The sequence below is a fragment of the Corvus moneduloides genome, chromosome Z, assembly GCF_009650955.1.
Source record: "Corvus moneduloides isolate bCorMon1 chromosome Z, bCorMon1.pri, whole genome shotgun sequence".
Lineage (NCBI taxonomy): Eukaryota > Metazoa > Chordata > Aves > Passeriformes > Corvidae > Corvus > Corvus moneduloides.
The window spans coordinates 29,282,328-29,308,250 of record NC_045511.1 but is presented as its reverse complement, the minus strand read 5'-3'; the positions used below and the strand labels follow the sequence as shown (position 1 = coordinate 29,308,250).

General features: G+C 40.6%; 1 protein-coding gene across 2 annotated transcripts in view; it reads left to right on the top strand.

The window, feature by feature from the left end:
• The first annotated feature begins 11,397 nt into the window (after nt 1–11,397).
• Nucleotides 11,398–25,923, top strand: part of MTAP (methylthioadenosine phosphorylase) — a 32,630-nt gene continuing 18,104 nt past the window's right edge. Inside the window, exons 1-4 of one of the 2 annotated variants that reach the window (XM_032095900.1) lie at nt 11,398–11,683; nt 16,971–17,057; nt 23,174–23,232; nt 25,523–25,690. In XM_032095900.1, the coding sequence (XP_031951791.1) occupies nt 11,651–11,683; nt 16,971–17,057; nt 23,174–23,232; nt 25,523–25,690 (347 nt within the window). In that variant the 5' untranslated portion in view covers nt 11,398–11,650. The other variant, XM_032095899.1, reaches the window with a different exon arrangement.

The following is a 25,923-nucleotide window of genomic DNA, read 5'->3' as shown; positions in this document are numbered from 1 at the left end:
AAAAAAATTGCCAGACTTTACATTTTATTTCATATTGTCCAGTCTTTACATCCTGCAGAGATGAAAAATATTATCACTGTTCAGAGAGGGTACAAGTTGCTCCTTTGGCCAGAGTGTAACTAACTAAAAAAAAAGTAGACATCTGAGCAGCAGAAACACTGAAGACTGGTTTTCCATACATTTCAGAAGGATTTTTTTATTTAACAATAAAACAAGAGTGATTTAGCCTTCTCCTTTGGAAGAAGATGTCAGAAAGAATTGTTTATTAGCTGGCTCTCCCTATTCTACCCAGCCACATGTTTTCACAAGTCTCAAAGGAACCAGTATCTTTGAGACCTCTCTCCCTCTTGGATTGGAATGACATTGGACAGTAATGTAAAAAGTCAGTAAGAGGAGGTGAGAAAGAAGGGTGCAGATAAACAGAGAGGCATAATGGTCAAATATGTCCAATTCTCCCCAGGAAAATCCTCTAAAATAACTATGTGGAGCAATACTTAATATTTTCCTAACCCCATATGTCTCCTTGTTCTACTTTGTAGAGAAATGTAAAGACCAAAAGCTATTGAATGGTACATTTGTCTGTAAGGATCACAAGCCTCTTTCTTTTCTCTCTCTGTACTAAGTGCAAAGATCCTTTCACATGGAACCAGCACATGCTCTGTTTCCATAGGTCTTGTCGTCTTCTGCTGCAGTCCAGGACATCAGAGCACATGCAATGCAGAGCATGAACTCATACCAAGAATACTTTGCTTTCTTTTCAATTTCTTACTGACTTAGAGAGATAACTAAACAGAAATTTCCCCTAACAAGAATATCAGCTGAAAAAGAAATTAGATAATTAGGTCAAAGCAGCTCAGCATGTTAGCTGTGTATTCTGGTTTGCTTCCTGTTTTTCTTCCCTTCCGCAGCCAGTATCTTTCTCTTATATAACAAGCTATTATTATTAGGCTAACTTCACTCAAAAGTCTATGACTCAGCTATTAATAATACTAAAGATAAAGGAGTACTTACTGCTGGCTTTCAGAAGAATTTTAACTTATTCTGTCCTCACTGAGTCAGGAGTTCTCTGCCAAGAGCTTTTGAAATCCTCCACTTCTGCCATTTGAACTTGTGCCTTTTTCACAATAGTAAGTGGCACATTCAGACCCTCAGTATGTACACCTACACACCATGTCCTGACTGCTCACGCATCAATTTACATTTACTTTGTTATTCTGCCAACCTTTCTTAATTCTACCAGTCATCCTTCCTTTCTGCAATTCAAATGAGTCATGGAATCCTTCGATCTGTTATAGCGTAAGAACTTTTCCTACATTCTTGTTGAAAATGGTTTCCTGAGAGCCTCACTACAGGCAGTGACTTTAAATACTTTCTAAATAAGGTCTTGAGAATTATTTCTGTAGAGGTATCTCCATTTAGCAGCTGAAGTACCCTAGCTCCATAATGCATCCTCCAACAATGTTTTTGAGTTTTAGCTACTACCGTAATTGATAAAATGTGGCATATCCTGTTTTAGGACTGGGAGAAATGATCTTTAACCACATGGTCCCTTAGACTGTAAAGCTCTGTATTTGGTTTGGCAGAGGTGGAGTATATTTTCCCACAGCAGCCCTCACAGTGTTGTGCTTTGCAGTAGTGGCTGGAAAGGTGTTGACAACACAGCAGTGCCTTGGCTGCTGCTGAGCAGTGCTGGCACAGCACCAGCCTCTCTTTTCACCAGTAGGCTGGGATGGGCAAGATCTTGGGAGGGGACAGATCCAGGACAGCTGACCCAAACTAGCCAAAACAATATTTCATATCATATTAGGTCGGGTCAGCAATATAAGCTAAGGGAAAGGAGGAGGAAAGCAGGGCGGTGTAAGAGACGGTCCGAAGATCCCTCATCTGCCTCACGATCATCGCCAAGGACAGAGACTGAACACAGCAGTCCTGGCCTGGCTGAGGTGGGATGTCTGCCAAGTGTTGCCTGCAGGTGTGCCCACTGGGAACTGGTACGCATTCCTGAGGAAATTAGTGCAGGTCACAATGGACTGCGCCGTTCTTGCTGCCCAGGCGGGAAGGACTGCGCTGATGAGGAAAGGAATGACCTGTCCTGTACACCTGTCCTGTACGCCTGTCCTGTACCTGTTTCCCAAAGCAACAGGCCCCATAACAATGGCTGTAGATTTCCCAACCTCTTGGCCAGTTGCCCCTCGCTTCTGAAAAGGACTATAAAGGGACTTTATAACTTGAAATAACTGAGCCTGAGATCTCCCCACAGAAAGAAGACGAATCTATTGGCAGAAGACCACGAGGACTTTGTCTCATCTGTTGGTAGCTATTGCCCCGTCTTTTTCCTTCCTCTCTACTTTGTTTGTCTTTCTCTCTCTCTCTCTTACTCTCTTCTATTGCATTACTGTGTTGTGGGCACTTAATAAAGGTGCACTGTTCTGATTAAAACTGAAATCTCTTGTGTCCTTTTACACTCTGAGATTGATAAACGAACCATCACGACCCCCGCTTGCATATGCGGATCGTAACAGGGGGTGCTGAGGGGGGGAGGGGTAGGTGGGTGGGACAGGACATTTGTTATTATGATGTTTGTCTTCCATAGCAATCGCACATACAGAAACTTTACTTCCCAGGAAGTGGCTGGACATCACCTGCTGATGGGAAGTAGAGAATAAATCCATTGTTTTCCTCTGCTTCCACATGCAGCCTTTGTTTTTGCTTTATTAAACTGCCTTATTCTTGACCCATGTGTTTTTTCCATCTTATTTTCTCCCCTCCCCCAGTCCTCCTGAGGAAGGAAGTAAAAGTGGCTTGGCAAGCACCTGGCATCCACCTGGGTTCAACCCACCACAAACTCTTAATTTTGCACAAATTCTAACCACAGGCCTTCTGTGAGCATACCTAAAGGGGGCTGCAATATGTTTCTGCATTGTTTCCTTCTAGACCTCTGCTTTTCCTCATGACAGGACTATTAACACACAAATCTTCTTTATGGCTGCAGCATTGTACACAGGTAACAGCTTTTCAGTTTGCTAAAGCTTGTTAAACTCAAATGGTCATTCATTACAGTAGCAAAACACACCAGTCACCACAGGATAACCCTGTCCCTTTCTTCATCTAAAGATTTGTATTAATTGCTTAGAAAAAGAAAATTATCTTGTTAAATAAATATACTCCTATTACATGAGAAAACAGGAAAAAAGTTTTTAGTAGCACGGTGGTGATTTCACAGGGCTCAGAAATCTGTTAAGCAATTCATCCACATGGGGATTTTTAGGCCCCTATTTCATTCAAGCAGATTAACTCTAGAGATAGTCACAGTCTTCTGCTGCTTCCCTTCTGCTTTCCACAGTCATTTGAGAATTCTCTGAAGTAATTGAAATTTAAATCTGTCTTATGCTTTGTCCCAAGGAAAGTTGGGGAAGGCTTGGCAAAGCCCTCTTCTTGAGAACGGAGGGGTGCAGATGATTGAGCTGATAGGGGTGTGGGGGGACAATGAGTGCACAGCAGCATCAGGATGAATTCTTAACTCAAAATTAGTTCAAAACTAGGATTTGGACAACTACAGCTTGTCATTGCTTAAGGAAGCTCCCTGTCTGTAACTTAGTCTGGCTCAGTGGAAGAAGCATAGGATTGGAAGAGGTGAGACATGGGATTCTGTTTCTGCATTTTCATTGCTCAAGTATCTTCAATTGCTTCTGTCTCTCCTCTCTGCCCATTTGGATCTCCATAAACAGTAAGCTCTTTGAAGCAGAGACCATATCAACACATGCTGCGCAGTTACAAGTCACTGTCTTAACACTTTTGCTCATCTACACTAAAGATTTTACCTTTCAAAGATACATTGGTGGCTACAGCACGGCACACTTTCAGAAGTGAAACTCCCTGCACATTAATACTCTTGTTAATCATGTTCAACTTATTTTAGCAGCTAAAAAAAACAGCAGGAAAGAATGTTGATCCCAAGAATCCTGACTATTACTTTATAGCTGTCTCTTAAATCTTGCTCAAAGACAAATAGTGGAAATTAGATGGATTTTCTTCATAGACAGAATTTCAGCTGCTGAAAACTACTTCTGTCACGTGAGCATTTGATGGATGTTAAATACACTCAGTGCAGACAGCTCAGTGTGCAAGCAGCAGTGGAGGCTAAAGATTGAGCTCTGCCAGGACAAGAGCCCAAGCCTGAGCACAAGGCTGTGAACTGCCAACCCTTTGCACAACTAAGGGCACAGGGACCTGTGGCACCAGCCAGGTGACTGGACACTGAGACAGAGCAGGAGCCGAGGGCTCTGGATGAAAAGGGAGACTTTGGCGCACTTAGACTGTGAAGGTTTAAAAGCCATGGGGTTCCTTTGTTCAGGGTCCCTCCTCGGAGGCACCAGCTCAAGTTGTTATCTTGTTATTTAGTTATCACACCAAAACTATTTTAAGGATCTAGACATCTGAGACTTTGTTATGGGAAACTTGGGGTTGAGCCGGTGAGGAATCCTGGTCTGACAGTGAATGCGAGGGTGGTGTAGCTGTGAAGGGGCTTCAGTCCCAGTTCAGGTGGTGTGAATGTGACTGCCAGAGTGGCTTCTGGGTGGTTGGACAGGGAAGCTTCCTTAGCATGGAGATTCCCTGTTACAATCAAAGAGGTTTTTTCCCTGTGCCCTGAAACTGGATGAGACTCAGATGCCTGGGCAGTGATGTCTCTGGATGCACCTCAGTGTTTGATTGAGAACCAGAGAATTCTCCTGAGAAATTATTTTGGGAAATCTTTTCCCTTCTGTCTGCTGATGTGCAGACCATGGAAGAACTACTTGATGCGGTAGCATGGCTCTCCTGCTCAGGTTTGCCAAATGACCCACACCGTAACAGGGACAACATGAAACTTATTCCTGATATCTCTCTTGACATTTGGGGTACTTTGATCTCACTACAAGGTGTGCAGCTCTCTCCATTAACTGATCACCATTTAGAGACCTGAGCACCAGCTGAGTTCTTCAGTATTTTGACACACTCTTTTTTTCTATCAACCCTTTAGCCTATCATTCATAAGTAGTTTTACCATCTCATTTGGGTCTTGTTAGGAGAGGCGTTTTTAAAATGCTGTATGTTTCTAAATTACAATAAGATGAATGCCACACACAACAGATACCAGCAGACATCAACTCATTGTTCAAAGCATTATCCCTTTACTCAGCTAGAAAGTAATATGTCCTCTGATCGGGGGATTTATTTTACTCCTCTTACGACGCTAGGTCAACTTAGATCAACTAAAATATTAGGTATAAAGTTCTAAATACCTCTTTAGCTTCCTTCCAAGTATTTTGCAACACTTAGCTTAAATTAAACTGTATTTTAAGCTGTCACCTTCTCATCTCAAACATCCTTTATTATTTTGGAAGATGGCAATATAAATAAGATGTAAAAAACACCTCTTTTTCATTTAACATGCAAAAAACTAATATTTAATTGTTCTTTAAACCTGAATGATGAGCTAGAAGATGACATACACCACGGTTTAACCAACATTGCCACACAGGCTACAAAGAAGCCACCCACACAATAGAAAGGAGCTATTCTGCTGCAAGAGGTAAATCACATTGCTGAAGGCCATAACCTGCACCTGCAACGGACACACGTGTTAAGAGTGTTGTGGGTTTTATTTGGCACAGCACCACTACATGTTGGCTAGAAGCACCAGCAAACCTCGGAACAAAGCATTAAATGCTCGGAACATATTTACCTCCACAAAGGACCTGCTGGACCAGGGATCTAACCATAGGGAAATGCTACTGCAAGCTCACTAAATGAGAGCAGGCAGAGGCATGAGAAAGGTGAAGATCTGGTCCTGTTCCCGCTACTCACCATCCAGAGCACGGCAGTGTGGGATGGGCATGTAATAACTGAAGGATGCACTAGAGCAGCAGTGAATACCTGCATGCCCACGGCCAGGGGGAAGCAGGGAGGCAGTCTGTGTCACATGCCTCTGAGTCACCGCACCTCCTAGGCCAGTCCCCTGGGAAGCAGTTTACAATTACCAGGACCTAACTTTTAGTCATCAAGAACATACAGAAGTGATGCCTGAGCAGAGCCAAGGAAGGCACCTGAAGTCAAGATGCAGTTGAAGACGGGTTATGGGTAAACAAAATCCAGATGGAGTTTGAATAACTATACCTCAGCACAAACCAATGAAATATTTAGGCCACTCTTTTTCATTCTTCTCCTTTTAATACTTTTGTGGTGGGAGCTAAGCTGATGTGTATGTCACAAAAAATGCTGGAAGTAGAAGCATGTGGTCGAGTAGCAAGTTCCAGCAGAGCCACATGGGGAGGCAGCTTTTACTCTAGCTCCCCAGATTAGTTTTATAAGCATTTCTATGCACAGGTGATATGGATGCACTCAGATACTTCATGCACAAAACGAATTAACTGGTATGTGGAACATATTCGAGAGAATCACTCGCATCTTAACACTAGCAGACCAGTGCAGCTATTAATTACAATAATGCTCATATTCTGTAACCATTTCCCACATGATCTGAGGTTCCCTTTTCTCTGTAGCACCACTGAATATAATGGGGACTTCGAGTCCGTACATTACATTCAGGAAGAAAAGTATGACTGCATAATTGAAGTATGGATTATATTTTCTGAACTAACTTATGTCAGTAATGTCAAAAGTCAACTTTATGAACTTCACTGTCTTACCTTGAAGATTTTACATACCTGAATTCACAGTGTGTTTCTTTGCACAGAAGCTTTCAGAGTTATTTTATCAGTAAATTATCTGTAAGATGAAAAATTCTCTTTTGTAAATGGCGGAGTTGCTCTGTCTGTGGACTGCGCAACCTTCATTGAATTAAGGTTCTTTAGTGCACAAGAAGCACCTCACAGCTTTAAAGACGATGAGGTCAGCTTCTTCATGGTTCCTTCTTGAGAAAAAAATCATGCTAGAGAAGTAATTTTCCAGTGTTTGTTTTGCTAAAATGGTCTCTTCAAGATACTTCCACTTATTTCAAATTAAGGAAAACCCAGCTGCTCATACAAACTACAAATAGATTACAAATCACAAACAGATGGATCAATGCAAAGTGTTACAGTCTCACATCACAGTCAGTGTAAAGACAGATGTCTTCAGCTACTGATAAAGGTCTTTTGAATTTCTTTGGTTAGCCTTTTGCTGGCAAGCTTTTGAGGGTTCACAGACCTCTCTGCTCCATGAGACATATGTAGAAGCAATAAACTAGTAGTTTAGATAGTGGATCACAATAAAGACTTGGAACTTAGGTTTTCAAATATTCCTGAACCTGACTCAGATACTTACATATGGTAGTCCTTAAGCTAATTTACACTTTAAAAGTTTTTTGTCCTAACACCAAACACAGAAATTATTTTTTCTTTGAAGTCAGTTGAAATCATAAATCATTATTCTGGGGACAGGGACCAGATAATTGTTTCCAGTATACAGGAGCAAAGATGAAATTAACATGGAATGTGAAAGAGAAAGCTAGTTTCACAGCAAGAGCAAATGGCAAATACAGGCTTCCTTTTTGGGTCAAATTTTGTCTGATACAGAAGGACACAGAGGATACTCTTCCTTTAAGGTGTGCAACACTCCATCACTATTGAAAAAATGTTGCGAACTGGTAGGGCAGAAATAACAAAGTCTATAAGCAGTAGAGCATAATGGGAACCCTTGACAGTGAGATCGGCATGAATAAACAGAGAAGGTAAACTGGACTTGACTGAGGCTTTATTTTCCCTTCTTGCATGAAAATACTGTTTCTTTGAAGTAACATTAGCACAAGCAATTCAAAGCTCAGCTGTGTGTACACAGCATTATTTCTTTACAGCAACTTTTGTTGTAACAAAAAAGTAAGACCTTTTGCCTTGATACAGCGCTTTTCACTTTCAAAGCATTCTCACAAATACATTCTAGCTAATCTGAACACTTCTTAACACAGTTAAGATTCTGACTACAATTCACAATTCTGACTACAGGAGGGACAGGGTTTAAATTACTTACATGCATGAAAATACTTGATGTCTGAAGAAGGATTAAAACTCAAAGGTCACTACGTCCTAATATAGACCTTTCCTCAACTTTGATTTGTACTGTGAAGAATTATCTTCTCATACACAGATTGTTTTCTATAATTAACTAAATAATATACCTTTTTTGTAATTAAAGGTTTCTTACACTAACAATAATGTTTCTGTTCATTTGACCAGTATTTCCAAGCTCTGTCAGTCACATGACCAAAACCATTAAGATAATTTTGGGGAACTTGTCAGATCTTCCCAGACTTCTAAAGACTTTCAGGGTTTTCAGGTATTGACTACATGTGGACTTCCACAAAAATTCCCTTGACATATGAAAAATAACTTTATATTTAAGTTTGAAAGGCCTGTTACATAAACTACATATTCTCATCTAAAGGTTCTTTTGTATTTTTTGAATGCTGTAAGGTGTAAATGAGACAATTTTTACTTATTATTTTAACTTCAGCTAAGGAAACACTGTCCATGAGACACAGCCAAGAGAAATACTGAGAAATCAAAGCAGAGAGATTTCAAGTAATTGTGCATTTATTTTATTTTTGAAAAAATGAAACATCAGTAAACTGTTCATTTTTATTCAGATAAATGGATTTACAGTTCATCATTTGGAATATGAAGTACAAAGTGCAATCTCTAAGAAAATACAAAGCTATCACTTTATTTGAAGGTTTTCTGTTCTGTAATGTCACAAATGGAATTGTGAACTGAAATTGCAACCTCTCTAGTAATCCTGTAACAAGTATTTTTTTAATAGTTTATGTTCATTGTGTTTTCCTGAACATTTTGGTTTTGTTGGGATGGTGTTCAATTACCTGCTTCCAATTTCAAATGGCAGCTGTAGAAAGCTGACTACTCACAATGATAAGTGTGGTGTTAAAGATTTCTGGATTACAGTTTCCTGATGAACAGTAGTCACTGAACTGGATTCCACCTTTAAATCCTAGAACAGTATTTTAACTTTAAGGTATTCAAAACCAAGATATCAAAAGCATATGGTGTACAGAAATGAAAGCATTTTAAATGTTCACTTCACAAAGCACTGTTTCTTACCTGTTACTGATCAGTTAAATAATTTTGAAGGCTTAAACACATGTATGCCTTAACTTAGGTTGTAAGATGATACAAGTAATGGGAACTCACTAACTGTTCATAAACACCTCAAATGAAGATGTGCAGAATTTCATATTGATACAGGTTTTCCTTCTAGTAAACTGCTGAACTGAAATTCATGTGGTATTAAATGTGGAAAGGTACTTCAAGAGCAGAGTTTATTAGCTCCTTTTCTGATTCTGAGTCTAAGCTGTCCATCCATTGTCTGGACTGTGCCAAAACAGTTGCTCAGACTAGCCCTCTTCAGAAACTCCATCTAATGAAGCTTCTTTTGAGCTTCCAGCTCAACATTTCTTCAAGTATCTATGTCAGTAACAATCCAACATGAGCAGTCTTTTCTGCTTGCTGTTCTATGTTCAGATTTAATGTAGATATATGGGCAGCATTATGCAGAGCAATATTCCTACAAAACACACAAAACATCAGAGAATCCACAGGTATGGAGCTGGGAGTAAGAATCAACTTTTGACTTCCAGTCCCTAAGAGTGCAAATAGTGAATACTTCAATACTATTTAAGCAACATGAGCTCTCATATTCAAAAAGCAAATAGATTTCATGTAGTTGTGGTCAAAAATGAATACTGCAACACAACTGATACCGCTTTTTATAGCAATTCAGCAGAGGAAAATTGTAGAATTAAACAGAAAAAATTGCCAAGAATTACCCATTAAAAGATTCTGTACACCAAAAGCAGAACATATGCCTTCAACAGAAGAGAAATACACGGTAAATTCCACTCTTGTTGTGGTATTATGGCTACACACGGAAGTCGTAAAAGTAGTTAGCTATGACTTCACCTGAAAAACTGTAACTTCAACTGAAGAAGTTAACCTGTAACACCACTCATGCCCTTCTTTCTCTCTGTATTAAACCATGATTTTCCAAAGTAAATTTCTTATCACTATGGTCTACATTTTGACCTGCAGTAAGAAGGTTTCAGCCTTGGTGACAAATATCCCAGCACTGCACGAAGATTGCTAGCACACACTGAAGACAGTGCTTAAAAAGAAAGTTTAAAAGTGTTTTTAAAAAAAGGTGTTTAAAAAGTGTTTAAAGCTGCACAGAGAGCGCATTCCAGCTGACGCACGAGTTCAGCACTAGCTGCTACTGCCTTAAGTAATCGGGAATATCCTTTTTCTTTTGGTACACAAAGAACTGCCTCAAGATCTTAGCAGTTAAAATGTACGACGTGTCCAGTGATGAATCTGAGCCTGCATTTACTAGCAGATTTATGACAGTTTTTTAACAGGCAGGTAGCACTGAGCGGCATGCGAGAATGGCATGTCTGGGTGGCCAACGCGTCTCCAGTAGGTAAAGCTGCTTTAAAGAAAATATGTCAAACACTTTTACAAGCAAGTACTTCCAATTAACAAGATAATGGCTATTTTTGAAAGCTCTACATTCGATATAAATATACATATAATATTTGTAACTACCTAGAGAAATAAAATGCATAAATATATAAAACCTATTGATGTTTCTCAAAATATAGGATTATGTTATGGTAAAACAAATGTTCTTCCTAAATATATGGACATATAGCAACAAGGAAAATACCACAGACAGAAAAATTTTAATTATTAGTACATAATAAAAGTGCTTACCTTTTTCTATCACTTGAAGCTCTATTTAGCTTGGAGAGCTAAACACGTGTAAACATTCTATGTTTACTTCAGAAAGATTTTTCTTTTTTGCAAGACATGCTCCTATTTGTTCTCAGACATATTTTTGGATATTGAAAAGACAACCCTTAATTTAGAGCACATTAAAAGTCTAAATTAATTAGGTTTTTTTTTTTTTTTTAATTTAAAAGAAACTTCTTCCACTTCATTAAGAGTAGGAATACAGTAGGAATTTTCATGTAGGTTAGAGCTAGAATTTTGGTCTCATTTTGCCATTTCTGGCACTCCACGACTAATAAGCACCTTTTCGCTTCATGTTACTGTTTTATAGGATGCTTCAGGGATTTTGTGGTGCAGTTTAGATCCATCTCTGCTGGCAAATTCAAGGATTTGAAAGGGGGGGGAAGTCAAATAAACCGCTGTCTTTCCAGGAATATGGAAAGGTGGTCTGACTGAAATATAAACCCTCTGAAAGTTAAGTTTTCAGAAAGACCGAGCCAGTGCTTAGCAATCTAAGCACACAGTTGCACCTTTAAGCAGACAAATTACTTCAATCACACCCACCGCAGCACCGCTCCTGTTCCACGCAGCGGAAACTCCGAGAGTCGCAGGTGAGCGTGCAGGTCGGAAGGATTAAGAAGCAAGCAAGACGGGCGCCCTGCTTGCGAATCAAGCGGCATTTAAGCACGCAGGGCTCTCATTCACCTCAGGGTCCGGGTGCTCCCCGGGCGCTCCGAGACCCCGGCCCGGGGCTCCCCGGCCCGCGCCGCTCGCGGGCCACAGCGCGGGTGGGTACTGCCCCCTGGCGGCCTGAAGCGCCCTCCCGCGGCGGGCGGAGCGCGGCCCCCGCGGCGCCGCCCCGCCCTCCCGCCAGCATGGCCGCCGTCGCCGCCTCGGTGCCCGTGAAGGTAAGTGCGCCTCTGCCCAGCCGCACCTCAGGAGGGAGGAGGCGGCGTTCACCGCCGCCCGCAAACCCTCCCCGCCTGTCGCCTCCAGTCCCCGCCTCGGGACGGCTGCGGGAGCGGGATGGCGCGGCCTACACCGCTGCCCTCCCGGCGCTGCCGAGCGCATGCTGGGAAGCGCTGCCTTCCTTCCTTTCTCTCCTTCCTTCCTTTCTCGCTGCCTCCGTCCTGCCCGCTGTGCCCTTCCCTGCTTCCTGCCGCCTTCCCACCTTCCCCTGCGCCGCCTGCCGGGAGCGGGCCCGGTAGCGCCGCGGTGTCGCTGTGGGCGGTGGCGCCCGCCCGCGCGCTGCCTCGCCGAGGCCCGCGCAGGGGCTCCCGCGGCCGTCCCGGAAGAGACGGGGTTTTTGATTTTTGGGGTTGGGGTATTTTGTTTGTTTGGGGTTGGGGTGTTTTGTTTGTTTTTTTGTTGTTTTGGGGGTTTCCGGTGGTTTTTTTTTGGGGGGGGGGGGGGGTTGGTGTTTTTTGGGGTGTTTGGTTTGATGGGCTTTTTTTTGGTTTTTGTTGTGGGGTTTTTGTTTGTTTGGTTTTGGTGTTTTGTTTTGTTTTTAGGGTTTTTTTTTGGGGGGGGGGGGTAGGTTTTTTGTTGTTAGTGGTGGTGGGGGTTTTTTTCAATCCGGAGAAATCTCCTTTTCCGGGTATCCGACCCGGGTGTGGGGGGTTTGTCAGTGAGAGGGACCGTGACGGATCTGTAACCGCGTGCTGTGTTTGTGCACGGAACTCTAAGCTTTGGCGGAAGTGAACAGTGCAAAACTTCCCCTCTAAGACTTGTCTCCTGTGTGCTTGAAAAGCTGCTCAGAGCGGTGATGGCACCAGGGGCAAGCAGGCCAGTGGTCAGGCAGAAACTTGGGTTTTTACAAACTACGCATTATTTTTTCTGCGGTGAAGTAACTCATGGTTGTTTTGGTGTGTAGAAAACAGTTAAAACCTGTCTTCGATGTACAGGTTTATTGTACTAAGCATAAATTATACACAACTTGATGTTTATCTCCTTTTAAGCAAAATTATTTGTAATGCCATCCTCACCCCTTTCTCAGTATCCCCAAAACAGAAGAGAGGAGTACAGAAGGGTTTGTTGGTGATTAGTTGTCAAAAGGACCCATAGGTGATCATGACATGTACTAGTGTTTAAGACCCTCAGACAGACAAGTGTAGGCTGTTATTGCACTGACACCTCTATGCCTTTGGCTTAAACGTACTTGGGGAAGTTCACCAAACACCAGGTGAAGAAAGGCGTACACTTCAGTGTGATTGTTACTTGGAATCACACAGAGAAATGAGTTTGATCTTTGTAGTTACTGGTGTGATGACTGTTTGCTAGATTTCACTTCTGTTGCTCTTCATCCCAGTGTTTGAGATCAACTATATCATAGTAAAATAATTTGTGTTTCACTCTACTGCAGTGCCATTTTACTTGAGATTTAATTCCAGATAACGTTCGATACAACCTCCATTAATTTTTACAGGTTATATCCTTTATATCCCTTTGTATGATGCAAAGTCTGGAATGGACAATACAGTTTTACATCTTTCCATTCTTGAGGTCATTCCTAGATGTGAGGTCACTCGTCTGGCTTTTAAGGAAAGGTGAAACTGCTCTTCCTCATCACATTGTCCCTGTCTTCCCATACCTTCAGTGCCTGGTCTGGTGGGTGGGAGTAGAGCTGAGCTCCTCTGACAGGGTGTTGTGGTTTAGAAATGGTGCTCTCCAATTTAGTGTTCCCACTGAAACCACTCCAAACCCATCCTCTGCAGCAGAATGGAGGGGAGAGTTGCAGGCACAAAAGGTGAAGATTGTGGGTTGAGATAAGAAAAATTTACTGGAAACAATGAGATAAGAAAACAAACAGTAACAGCAACGATATAACAAAAGTATACAAGAGAGGCGAGCGGCTCATATGCAACTGCTCACCACTATGCAGAGCCCAAAAATAACCAATTGTCATGCTACCCTGACCCAGAACACCTTCCCCTGTTTCTGGAAAATGATACGAAGTGATATAAAATAACCTCCAGGTCGTAGTCATGGCCCTCCCAGGCTACTGCAAAAATTAATCCTGTCCTGGCCAGAACCAGGACGTAGAGTATCTCTCCCACTGAGCCTAGAGCATCTGCGTTCCTTTTGATAATTCACTACAAGGTTAGGAAAGCAGAATTTAGTATAGAATCAGATTTTTGTGTCTAGCTCCCAGATGCAGATAGTATTTCTGGAGATCCTGTAAACTAGGAGGAAAAATAATTGTCTGTCAGGTAAAATTAATTTTAGGATTAGAGCTGCCTGCTCTAAGTTGACCTTACAGGACTGTAGAAGCAGCTGCTTCAAAAATCCCTGCTAGCCTAACTTTCCTTCCACTGGAGTAGCTCTCCAGTGAATTTGAAGTGAGCCCAGCATTTCCCCTACCCAGTGTTGCCTCAGGTGGCCTGAGGGTTGTCCAGACTGCCACTGAGGTAAGTTTGCAGTGGGTAAAAAGGCAGAAGCACACTCAACATAGTCTAGGTCTTCTATGCTTTGGATTCTGTACCCTGGGAGCTGTGAGTATTTTGCAAGCTCACTGCAGTCTGCCATTTCTGACAGCAGGGTTATTTGGTGTAAAAGCCTCTCAGGAACTGTACAGTGCAGCCAAAGCACATGTTGATGCCGCTGCAGCAGCAGGATTATGGAGGCTGAGAGCAAATTTGAGAGCAACCACATGCTGCCACGGGCCATGCTTGCTGGTTTCTGTACAGGAAGTCTGTTACTGTGATGGAGCTGTGTGTTCATAATGACCTTAAAACATTGCAGTTCCAAAATAACTTTTAATGGCGTATATCTGGAGCTGTTCTCTCCAGCATTGCGCTCTTTTCCTCAGTCCCAACAACTTTCACTTTGCTAGATGTAAAAGTTCAGTTCCCTTTTGAATCTTAAGTCATAGGACACTAGTAAAACAGATGTTACACCAAGCTAAAACTAGTGAAGTTGCTGAAGGAACCCTTTTTTTTTCCTAGATTGAAAAAAACAAAAAAGGCGCCATTTTGGTCCTGTCTTCTGTTAATGTAGCAATCATCAGTGTTTACTGAATGTGTGCTTGAACAGTGTTAAAGATGTTCTTTTACTGATTTTGAGTTCTGTGATTGTTCCTGTTGGATACCTTCCACGATTCTTAAGGCAGTATGTTATTCATCCTAAAGTGTATGTAGTTTGCAGGATTTTTGTGAGCAATCCAAGTTGGAACCTTTGTGATAGCTAAGCTACACGAGTAACGTGGGAATAGACCCATCAATACTACTGCAAACAATGATCTAGGTCTTCCGCAAAGCTTGTGTGTGTCTTCAGCGTCGAAGTATGTGGGTTTTTACTATTTCCCTTTGCAGTTCTCCTCCTGGTCCACAGGGGGGTAGCACAAGGAAGTAGGAGTTAAAACTATCTCATCGTATCAGCGTTTACACCATCGGGTGTGAAAAGCTTTGTAAGAGAGGTATTTGATATGTAACGAAGACAACAGAGCCTCTACTTGTTGAAAAGAAGTGCTTGATGAGCCAGCTAATACAGTGGTTGAACAAATGGGGTCTCTATGAATGTGAAAGTAAGAAAAAGCTAGGGTGAGAGGCAGCTGTGTATGTGTTGTGGAAGGAGGGTCTTGTATGTTGAAGTCTGGAGGTTTTACATGGGAAGTTTTCAGTCTTTGTGGTAATAAGTTATGTCACAATGGTTCAGACTTTGTTCTTCTCTGATAAGCAAATCAGTCATGATATGTATTAAACTTGAAAGTGATACAAACTGTGGAACAACTGGTCACACTGAAGAAAAAAGAGGCACTGTCATTTTCTCTGTGTGTGATAAATGGTAACATCACTTTTAAATACCTTTACTAAGCTTTCAGTTGTGAAAAGTTTGATGGTAACGATTCCATCCAAGGAGTTACAAGTGTTCTGAACTCAAGGGAAAAACTTGACTTGATCGAAAATCTGATTATCCCTAGAGAGACAAAAAACAAGTTCCTTTCCAATGATGAGCTAGAAACAAGAAAAATCAGACGCATTTTTCTTAGCTGGAATATGCAATCACAGGCAAATCAAAACACAACAGGGATTTTAGTTGGGAAACCTCTTAGATTTTGTCAAGTCAACACAAAACCCTGTTTTTTTTCCAAAAGATTTTCTTTATTTTGGACATATAATACCATGTAGGAATGCCTGTGTCCTGGTTACAGCTATGGTAAAGTTAATTTCCTCTCAGTAACTGTTACAGTGCTGTGTTTTGGATTCAGAATGAGAATGGCATTGATAACACACTGATGTTTTGGGCTTTGCTGAGTCATGTTTATCTTAAGTCAGGGGTTTCTTTTTTCCCTGTCTCATGCTCTGCCAGGGAGGGAGTAGAGGGGGTTTGCAAACAAAGCTGTGAGGGAGCATAGCTGGGACAGGCGGCCCAAACTGACTGAAGGGATATTCCACACCGTGGAATGTCATGCCCGCTGTATAAACTGAGGGAGTTACCCAGAAGGTGGCCATTCTCAGCTGCGGAATGGGAGTCTGGGATCACTCAGCGGGTGGAGAGCAGTTGTCTTGTGCATCACTAGTTTTTCCCTTTTTGTTATTTTTTTTGTTTTCATTGTTGTTATAATTTACCCTTATTACCATATTTTATTTTATTTTCAGTTATTAAATTGTTCTTATACCAACATACAGGCTTGCCTTTGATTCTTCTCCTGATTCCACCACAATGCAGGAGGAAAGAAGGGGGGTTTCAGCAAGTGGCTGTGTGGTGCTTAACCTCCAGCTGGGCTTAAAACCATGACAACCTGGTATTCAGTATGGTGGTTATGTGTAAGACTTTTTGTCCATATAAACAAGAAGCCTTGGTTTTAATGAGCTTACTACACTTTTTCTCACTATTTCTACAATACTGAGTATTTCTCACTCAATAGAGGCATTCCCAAATAGCACTCTTCATTTTTATATTGGAAATAAATGTTTAATAGTGCATCTTTGTGCATTTTTTCATAGCTTTTTTTAATTTGGTATCTTAAACAGGAAAATCGTGGGGTAAGAAATTGGCAAGCTAAATACCAGTTGTTTAAAATCAGGTATTTGAAATGTACATTCTAGGAAAATCTGATAGGCATATTATGCTCTGTTGATCTGTAGTCTTGCGTCACCTCAAGAAGAAGATACATTTTGTAGCTGCCTGGTTCGTTGTTCAGGCATGCAGTTAAATGTAAATTGCAAGAAGACTAATATGTACTTTTTGTGTAAGATTGGAATTATCGGTGGAACTGGCCTGGATGATCCGGATATCTTAGAAGGAAGAACAGAAAAATATGTTGACACTCCTTATGGCAAGGTCTGTATAACCTTTTTATTTATTACTGAAACTTTTTGCCAGTTTTCAAGATGTTTATGTGCTTTAAGAATGTTCCAATTGGTAAATGAATGTATAAAGGTGGTGCTGGCACAACTGTTCTTTTTAGTTGCTATGTTGTGGGATTTTTAGTTCGTAGAAGCAAAGTATTGCAAAGATGATCTGCAAAGGAGTGTATACTTCTTCTCATTTGTAGACTGGATGAATTTAGAAACTCAGTCCTGAATTTACAATCAAGGGATAAACCCTTTCTCTTTCAAATTTGTGCTGGTGTGTGACCTCTATTGTCTGTCAGATCGGTCCAGGAACCTTTCTGAATTGCAGAAAACTGTCCTTTGAGATAGATGAGACACCATTTTCCTTGTAACTACTGAATTATGTTTTACATGCCAATGTAAAATCATGCTTATAGCCACATAATTTGAAAATTATTTGAAAATGAAGCTCTGAAACTGTTCTTGTGACACTGGTACACCTGAACAATTCTCCTTCGTCTTGCTTCTGTCCTTTTCCTCAGCAGAAGGGAGTGGAGGCTAGGGCTGTTGCTCTATACACAGCGCTGAGTGTGTTTTGAAGGATAATTCCTGGCACAAAGCATTGTGTAAGGGGGATGAGAGTAAAACTCAGATATCTTGGTGTGAATACAAACATGAGTTCGAGATAATGTCCTGAGTTGGACTGGGACTGTTAAGCTGACCTGGATGGAGTCAGGTCACAGCCAGAGAAAGAGAGCACAGCCAAACAGCAAGCTTTTATCCTTTTAACTGTAATGGCCTGTCTTCCTTCTCTCTCTCTGTAGATCTGAACTTCTGATATTTCCTCCTGTATAGAATCACATTAACTTCAGTGACTGAATGCAGTTTTCATCCTCATGAGGAGCGACTGATGGATCAGCCTTAGTGTAAGATGTGCAGAGCTTAGTCCACAAGTTACAGTTGCACAAAGTGCAATGGATTTCAACTGAAGCAGAAACAAGCCTCACAAATTCAATTGGTATTATCAGCTGGATCAATATTCACTTACATTGCTGCTGAAACTATTTAGTATTCAGGAAGGAGGTGTTAGACAACCTGCCAGTCATTTTAGAACTACGTGGTTGAGAGGAGCAGCTATTGCTGAATGGAAAATGGCAATTTTATTTTTATTTAAGTGTGCCTGGAAAAGTTTAGAAGTTTATTGTTTGTTAGTATTTTTTTCCTAAAGATATATTTTGTTCTTGATTGTTACTGGAATAAAACCAAATTGTGACTTTTCTGCCATAAAGATACTTTTTCATAGAGCTGTGAAATCAGTGTCGAGATAATCTGCCTGAAATTTTAAGAAGTAAAGGGCTTAATCTGAATAAACTTCAGAACTTTGTGGTCTTTTATTTCCCAAGAGAAACTGAGATGAAACATCAATCTATTCAGTTCAGGCAAAAGTAGGAAGAATGAAAATGGATGAACGTCAAAAGAAAAGGCATAGTTAATAAGAATGTATGTCCATTTCCTTCTGTCATGTGAAAATGCAAAGTGTACAATTCCACTTTACTTAAATCTTGGTGTTTCATTCTTAAGTTTCTAGGCAAGGACGTAGCCAAAAAGATTTTTGACTGAAAACCTTTCTGGGATAAATATTCCTTGGCACCTTTAACATTTGACAGCAGCAAAATAAATTTCTCTTTAATGAAAAATGCTGTTTTCTTTTCTTTTAAAAGATGAATAATAGCTTACATTTTCTTCATACAGAGTCCTTGAATTCTCTGCTGCTTTGGCCTTCTTGAATCATAAGAATCATTTAACAACCAAATTTAGCATTAGGGAATGTGGGAAATATGGAAAAGTTTAAAATATACTATTATGATAGTTTTTTGCTGTTCTCTATGTTGACATTGGTCCTCCTATGATCTTTCAAGTTACATTATAAATAGGGAAAATGCAGTACAATAGTTTTTTTAAAAACTAAGTAAGCTTACAGCTCTTAAAATTCCAGCTGTCTTTTCTCCTTTGTTTGCTTCCACCATTTTCAGTGCATCAAAATTCGGTATTCTATGGAAAATACTCCAAAAATTTTTTGTGATTCTGTCTCCAGATATGGAAAATATTATTCTTCTACAGGATAACAGATGCTGTTCCAAGCAATTTTATCTTCATCATTGAATTTTGAAGCTACTAAAAAGCATTGTTCAGAATATATTTTCAGTTAGATTGTCTTACTTCCTGGATGACAGATCTTGATTCTGAATCACCTTCCCTGGTGGGCAAGAGGTCTTCCTGCTCTAGAAAATTATTCTAGGAGCTCCCTCTCTTTTTCTGCTCATAAGTTTATCTGGCAAACAAAGCAGGGGGTAGTTCCACCTTTCAATTGAGCATTTTTTGCTTTCATCAGGAAAATCAGACCATGTAACATAATACTTAAGCTCCTCTTCTACCTCTGCAAAACAATGTACATCGTTTGGTTCCTGAACTAGCTCACAGGTTAAATGGAGGTTTGCACAACCTCTGAAATACTTTTTCATTGCAAGTGTTTCATGCTCATTCTGTTTTCTGTTCCAACTAGCTTCTGAGATGAGACTAAGGAAAAAATTAATTCTGTAGACACCACATGAACAATACTTTATGCATATTTATGTTATAGACAAAGGGGATTTATTCCAATTGTTTGTTATTGTAATAGTTTGAGGTTAATTGCCCAGGGTTCTATTCTTTCTTTTCTGTTTTGCAACAATGAGTAATATATATCTGGCTTGTATTTTGTGAAAAGAGGGAAGTACTTGTTAAATACATTTATAAATTTTTTATGTTTGAGAACTTTTATTAAATCCTCCTTTAAAAATACAGTATTAGAGCTTTGAATTGAAATTGTTCCACTAAAAGTTTTTATTATCTTATCATCACTCCTGGCTATGACTGAGATAATAGTAAAGAGGTATAGCACTTGGAAAGAACTTGTGGGAGAAAGAGAGTAGAATGGAAGTACACACTAGCTATGCTACATGGTTAACACATAGTTTGAAATTTCTGTTACTATAACTTTATGCACATATCAATAGTTGGTCCAATCTTGTTCAATCTTTTTACCAGCAACCTGGATGAAGTGTTAGAATGAACCCTAAGCCAGTTTGCAGATGATACAAAACTGGGGGGAGTGGCTGACACACGTGAGGGCTTTGCTGCCACTCAGAGGGACCTTAGGCTGGAGAATTGGGCAGAGAGAAACCTGATGGGGTTCAACAGGGGCAAGTTTAGGGTCCTGCACCTGGTGGGGAGAATAACCCCAAGTACCAGCAGAGCTGGGAACTGGCATGCTGGAAAGCAGCTCTGCAGAGAAGAACTTGGGGTAGTGGATGACAAGTTCACCCTTGCAGTCAGGAGGGCCAGTGCTGTCCTGGGGTTCAGTGGCAAGAGTGTGGCCAGCAGATCAAGGGCTGTGATTCCCTTGGCCCTGGTGAGGCCGCATCTGGAGTGCTGTGTTCCAGGTCTGGGCTCCTCAATACAAGAAAGACAAGGAGCAACTGGGAAGGGTCCAGCAGAGCCCCGAGGTGATTCAGGGTCTGGAGTATCTCTCCTATGTGGAGAGACTGTAGGAGCTGGGCCACCTTAGTCTAGAAAAAAGAAGACTGAGAGGGGATCTCATCATAAATATCTCGAAGGTGAGTACCCAGAGGATGGTGCCAGATTCTTTTCAGTGGTGCTCAGCGACAGGACAAGCAGTAATGGCCATAAACTAAAACACAATATGAGGAATTTGCACTGAGGGTGGCAGAGCACTGGAACAGGCTGCCCAGGGAGGTCATGGAGCCTGCCTTGCTGGAGACGCTCCAACCCCACCTGCATGTGTCCCTGTGTAACCTGATCTAGGCAAGCCTGCCTTGGCAAGAAGGCTGGACTAGCTGATCGTAACAGGTCTTTTCCAACCCTAACAATTCTGTGATTGTTTGATCTTTACAATCTTTAGTATCTTTTAATGAACCATGATGCAGTATCTGCATTCTTAAACTGCCCATTCATCAATTAGCAGTGCTTTCTTTATTCCAAGTATTTCTTTTTCTCTTTCTAGAAATCATGTGCTAAAAAGGTGTTCAGTATGTCACCTGAAAAATGTGCAGAATGCATTTCATGGAAATCTGTGCAAAGGTGTCAGCTGGACAGTACTATTATACAACCATCCTGAAGCCTTTTGGAGTGCTAGGATGCAAGCAGATAGGGAAGAAAACCCTGGCTACAGCAACTAGATTTTGAAGCCTGTGGATTTTAGAGCTGTTACATCCTTTTTGATTGTCAATGTACGCCAGAAGTCACTGGAGTTCTGTTGTGGAAATAGAAGTCAAACAGCACCTTTCTACCCCAAATCTTTTGAAAATGATGTAAACTTAAATCTACCTCTTGCAATAAACTTGCATCTGTTACTTATAAAACAGAGTGCCCAGTCATCAACATGCTGATCTTTTTGATGGGAGACAAGAACTTTTGCTGAAAATCCTCTTTAGTTTTTAAGAGTATTTTTGTACCCTTTTGGGGACTAAGTGCTTATTACTTCATGCAGCAAATGTTTGTAAACAAAACAAAATCCCAAATGCTAATTTTTGTGAACCTTCCTTTTTATGGAATGTTGCAATGGCAAGTTGCCTTGGCCACTAGACAGCAAGGCTTTTGCCCTGTGTAAAATGTCACTCTTAAAGCCATGATTGCTTCAGAAGAGTATATGTAAGGTAAACACTTAAATATCAATAGTTTAATATTAAATGGAGACTTGAAAAAAAAGTCAGAATAACTACAGTTCTAAACATAAATTTTCTGGAATGTTCCTTTTTTTTAAGAAAAGGTAGTAAGTGTCTGCCAGAATTTAAACATTGGTGATAGAGTAAATTACAGTGCTTTGGAGAGCTTTCACATGAATAATTACCAGAAAGAGCTGTGCAATAGGAAGTAGAAGGTGATGTTTTGTATTAGAAATGGGAATCTTGAACGTGGGACTCCCATATCACTTTGTTGTCAATCTCTGCAGATTTTCAAGTGTGTAATAAAATCAACAGCTGTAAAACTAAACACTAACTGAAATCTTGCATCTAGCATTATGATTTTATTTGTATTCTATCAAGTAGTTGGCAACAGAACATTTTTAAATGCAAATGTGTGATTCTTTCAAGACACTTGCAAACTTATGATCAGGAGATAAACCATGATTTTTGTTAGTAGCTGTTTTAACAAAAAGGGAAGCTAAAATATAGTGTATTTCAGAAGGCCAGGAGCAGAACACAGCCCACAGAGGAGCTGATTTTTGTAATGGTGGTTGATGACTTAGAGACTGCCTCTCATGGGCAGGATGACCCATCTCCATGGCAGGGTACATGTTCCAGCTGCATAGCTAAAATCAGAATGCTCTGTTGTCCTGGCTGTTTGATAGTCAGGAAGATTGTATTTTCTTGTTGTGTAACTGTGAGAGAAATCCCTGGGCTGAGCAAATCCAACACTGCTTCTGCCACTTATGTACCAGAATTTCTCTGTTATATCACATTTCATTTCCCAAAAGCAGGACTCCCAGCAGCAGGGAAGAGTGAGTTTTTCAGGAAGCTGGAGGTGAGTGAAGGGTAGGTTAGAGGAATCCAGAACTCTTCACACCCCTACTACAAGCCCAAGTTAGAAGGAGGACAGAGAAAAGAATGGCAAGTGTTATGAAAAAGCACGGATTAAGCGTGACTTATGTTTAAAGGGAGCTTTACTAGAGAATGGCACCTATTTAGCAAAAAGAAACTGAAGTTTACCAGAAAGTGAGTCATGCTAACCAATTTAATGGTAACATGTGCATGCTACTATTTTTTTGTGTTTCAAATATTCTTTTCATATATTACCGTTTCAAACCCCAAAGTAAAAAGTTGCTATGTTAATGTTGGTACGAACACAGAAAATTTGTGATAATCCTTCTAGTCTCAAGTTTGATGTTCCTGTTCCAGACTGTTTTGCTAATCTGCCATATTAAATTACAGAGCTGAGATCAAGAAAATGTGAGAATACAATGGTAACCTGTATTTTCTTCCGTAACTGTTGCGCTTATTTTTAGGTAGTAGTAGAGGTTTGTAATGTGATTGTCAGGCTGTAACTCATGTGCTTGTTTTGCAGCCATCGGATGCTTTGATTTTGGGAAAGATCAAAAATGTGGACTGTGTGCTCTTAGCAAGGTAAATGAGCATTTTAAGGGGGGTTTTATTATGTGTCGTAAAGTTTTCTCGGAATTTTTTCTCTTTTCATTAGGCGAACTGAATTTCTTATCTGATACTGTCTTGCTCTTTGTGGTAGCAAAGTCCAGCACAAGTTTAGGTTTTTTCATGAGCAAATTTGATGCTGCAAGGACTGAGAGTATTAAAAATGCTGTGTAGGTTAGATAAAAAATCTGGTGGGAGATGTTGCCCTAGTAAGAATGGCAGCCTGCAAGGCCACCTGCTCTGATGGTAGATAGGTGGTGCTGATAACCTTACTGATTAATTCATCTGCTCACTATGTTAGCAGATGTCCTTTGTGAAATAGGGAAATTGTCTGCTTCCAGATGAACTGTCTCTGGTACCACTATAAACTCCTCCAAATCAATCCCTTAGATTATTGAGTCCTCCTGCTATTACAATTATTGCTTAGGGTGCTGCATCCCCTGCAGTTCTCTCTCGCTGTGTAATTTTTATTCAGACATCATTTACTATACTTGAAGAGACTCTAGAAGCAGGATCTGCAGATGAATGTGTGGAAATTTCACAGTGGTGTTTACCATGGATGTCTAGGACCAGCATGCTCCTAGATTAAATATAAGAATACTAACACAGTTCGCAGCAGCTGGGCAGAATGGACAGAGTGGGTGCTGATGACATGGTCCATCTGCAGGCCCAGTCAAATCAAGGTGATTAGTCAAGCACAGGATTCATCCAGGGAATCCAGGCAGGAGCAGTAGGAGGTGAGAGACAAGGCTGTAGTGTGTGTCTAAAGCCCACCCCGCTCTGGAGATAAACCGCAGCATAGGTCTGAAGGCCATGGGGGAGACAGGACTGAGGACAGGCACACTGTGACACAGCTCAGGCCAGGAGGGAAGACTGGGGCCTGAGCTTGGAGGCAGGAGCACTCAGGCTCAGAGGCATCAGGAGTTTGTGTGGAGGCCCAGAGTGAGACTGGCCAGTGCACTTAGGACCCAGTGGTGCACTCAGGGCCCCGATTCTTTTCATGCCAGTGTTTTTCCATTAAAGCTGCTGACTGCTAAGCATCTCCGCAACTACACTTCTGTCTGTGGTTTTGCTTTTCTTATCTTTCATGGACTTTGCTCGTGTTTTATTGCACCTGGACAACATTTTTCTCATTTTCTCAAATGAAATGCTAAGTCACGTTCTCATAGCTGAGCTGTTTCAAACTAGACCTTGGGCAACAGATGCCTGAACAATTTGGCTGTGGTTTACCTCCTCACTGGGATTTATGACCGTTTATATAGAAACCTTGTGAGTTTACTTTTAGGGCCAAGGTACCTGCAAATTTTACTTTGTGTTTTGGCTTTGAATCAGGTTGGAAAAAAAAAAAGGCATGTATATTCTGTAAGAAAATTATGACAGCAACTGCAATAAAGCAATAAATCCATGTGCCTAGTAGCTTATCAGAAATGCTGATGACAACATGGGAATCCTGCCATCCTGCCTGACAGTGCTTGGCCATGTTGTGTGCAGTTCCTGAATGATCAAATTCGTAGGACTTTTTGGCCTCTGAAAAAAATCAGTTGAGAAATTAAGTTCCTTCTTTTCTCTTACATGGTTGAAAATAATTTTCCAATGTGTTTAATCATGTAAGTGATGTACTTCTGTAGCAAAGACAGAGATAGCACAAAAGTTTGTGCTTATAAGACCAAGTATTTCCTGTCTTGGTGAAAAAGAATACTGCAGCAGTGTGAAGTGGTTCTTTTAATTTATGAAAGTTTAAGATCAAAGAGAAAAATGTGATGATTCTACTGTTTTCTTTGGAAAGATGACAGATTAGAACACAATGTGCTGTGATGTGCCACTCTTTGTGTGGGAGAATACAAGCAATGCTTCTGGGCAGAAAATTCATGGAGGTGTATATAAATCTTAAAAATTTCCTGTAGTGTATGGAAAAGGGGTTTCAGAATCTATGGAACTGGCTTAGAAAATTCAGAGGAAAATACTTTTTTTACTCTTGAAGCTGCTGATGTATATTTGAATTGTATTTTTAAGATCTGTTTCGTTGCAGTCTTGGACTTAAAATTTTGCATTTAAAAAGAAAATTATACTATTGCTTCTTAAATTGAATTCTGAGAGAAGCTTAATACATTTAGGAAAACAAAATATACCGGAAGTAGCTGAAATGGTCAGTTGCATTTCCAGTATTGTTAGGGAAAATATGTTTCCTGAAATTCTCCTTATTTGGGAGAAGGAAGGCAATTTCAGTCTGATGTATTTTACTCTCTTGCAACGTGTATCTTTGCAGACATGGAAGGCATCATACAATTATGCCATCAAACGTCAATTACCGTGCCAATATCTGGGCGTTAAAAGAAGAAAATTGTTCCCATGTATTAGTGACTACTGCCTGTGGTTCATTACGAGAGGAAATACAACCTGGTGATCTTGTCATAATTGACCAGTTCATTGACAGGTGAGTGAGAGGGAGGACAAATGGGGATTAAACCGTATAGTAACATGTTCATGTTAAATCAGGTTTTTGTAAAATGAGCTGATAGCCTCAGTTCTTCAGTCAAAAAGTAAGATTCATACAAGAAAATATGATAGGAAATGGGGATGCAATTATGAAAAGTTCCATTCTAACAGAGCTAGAAGTACCGGGCATTGAAGGATGGCCATGAATGAACTAATGTATAGCTCCATGGG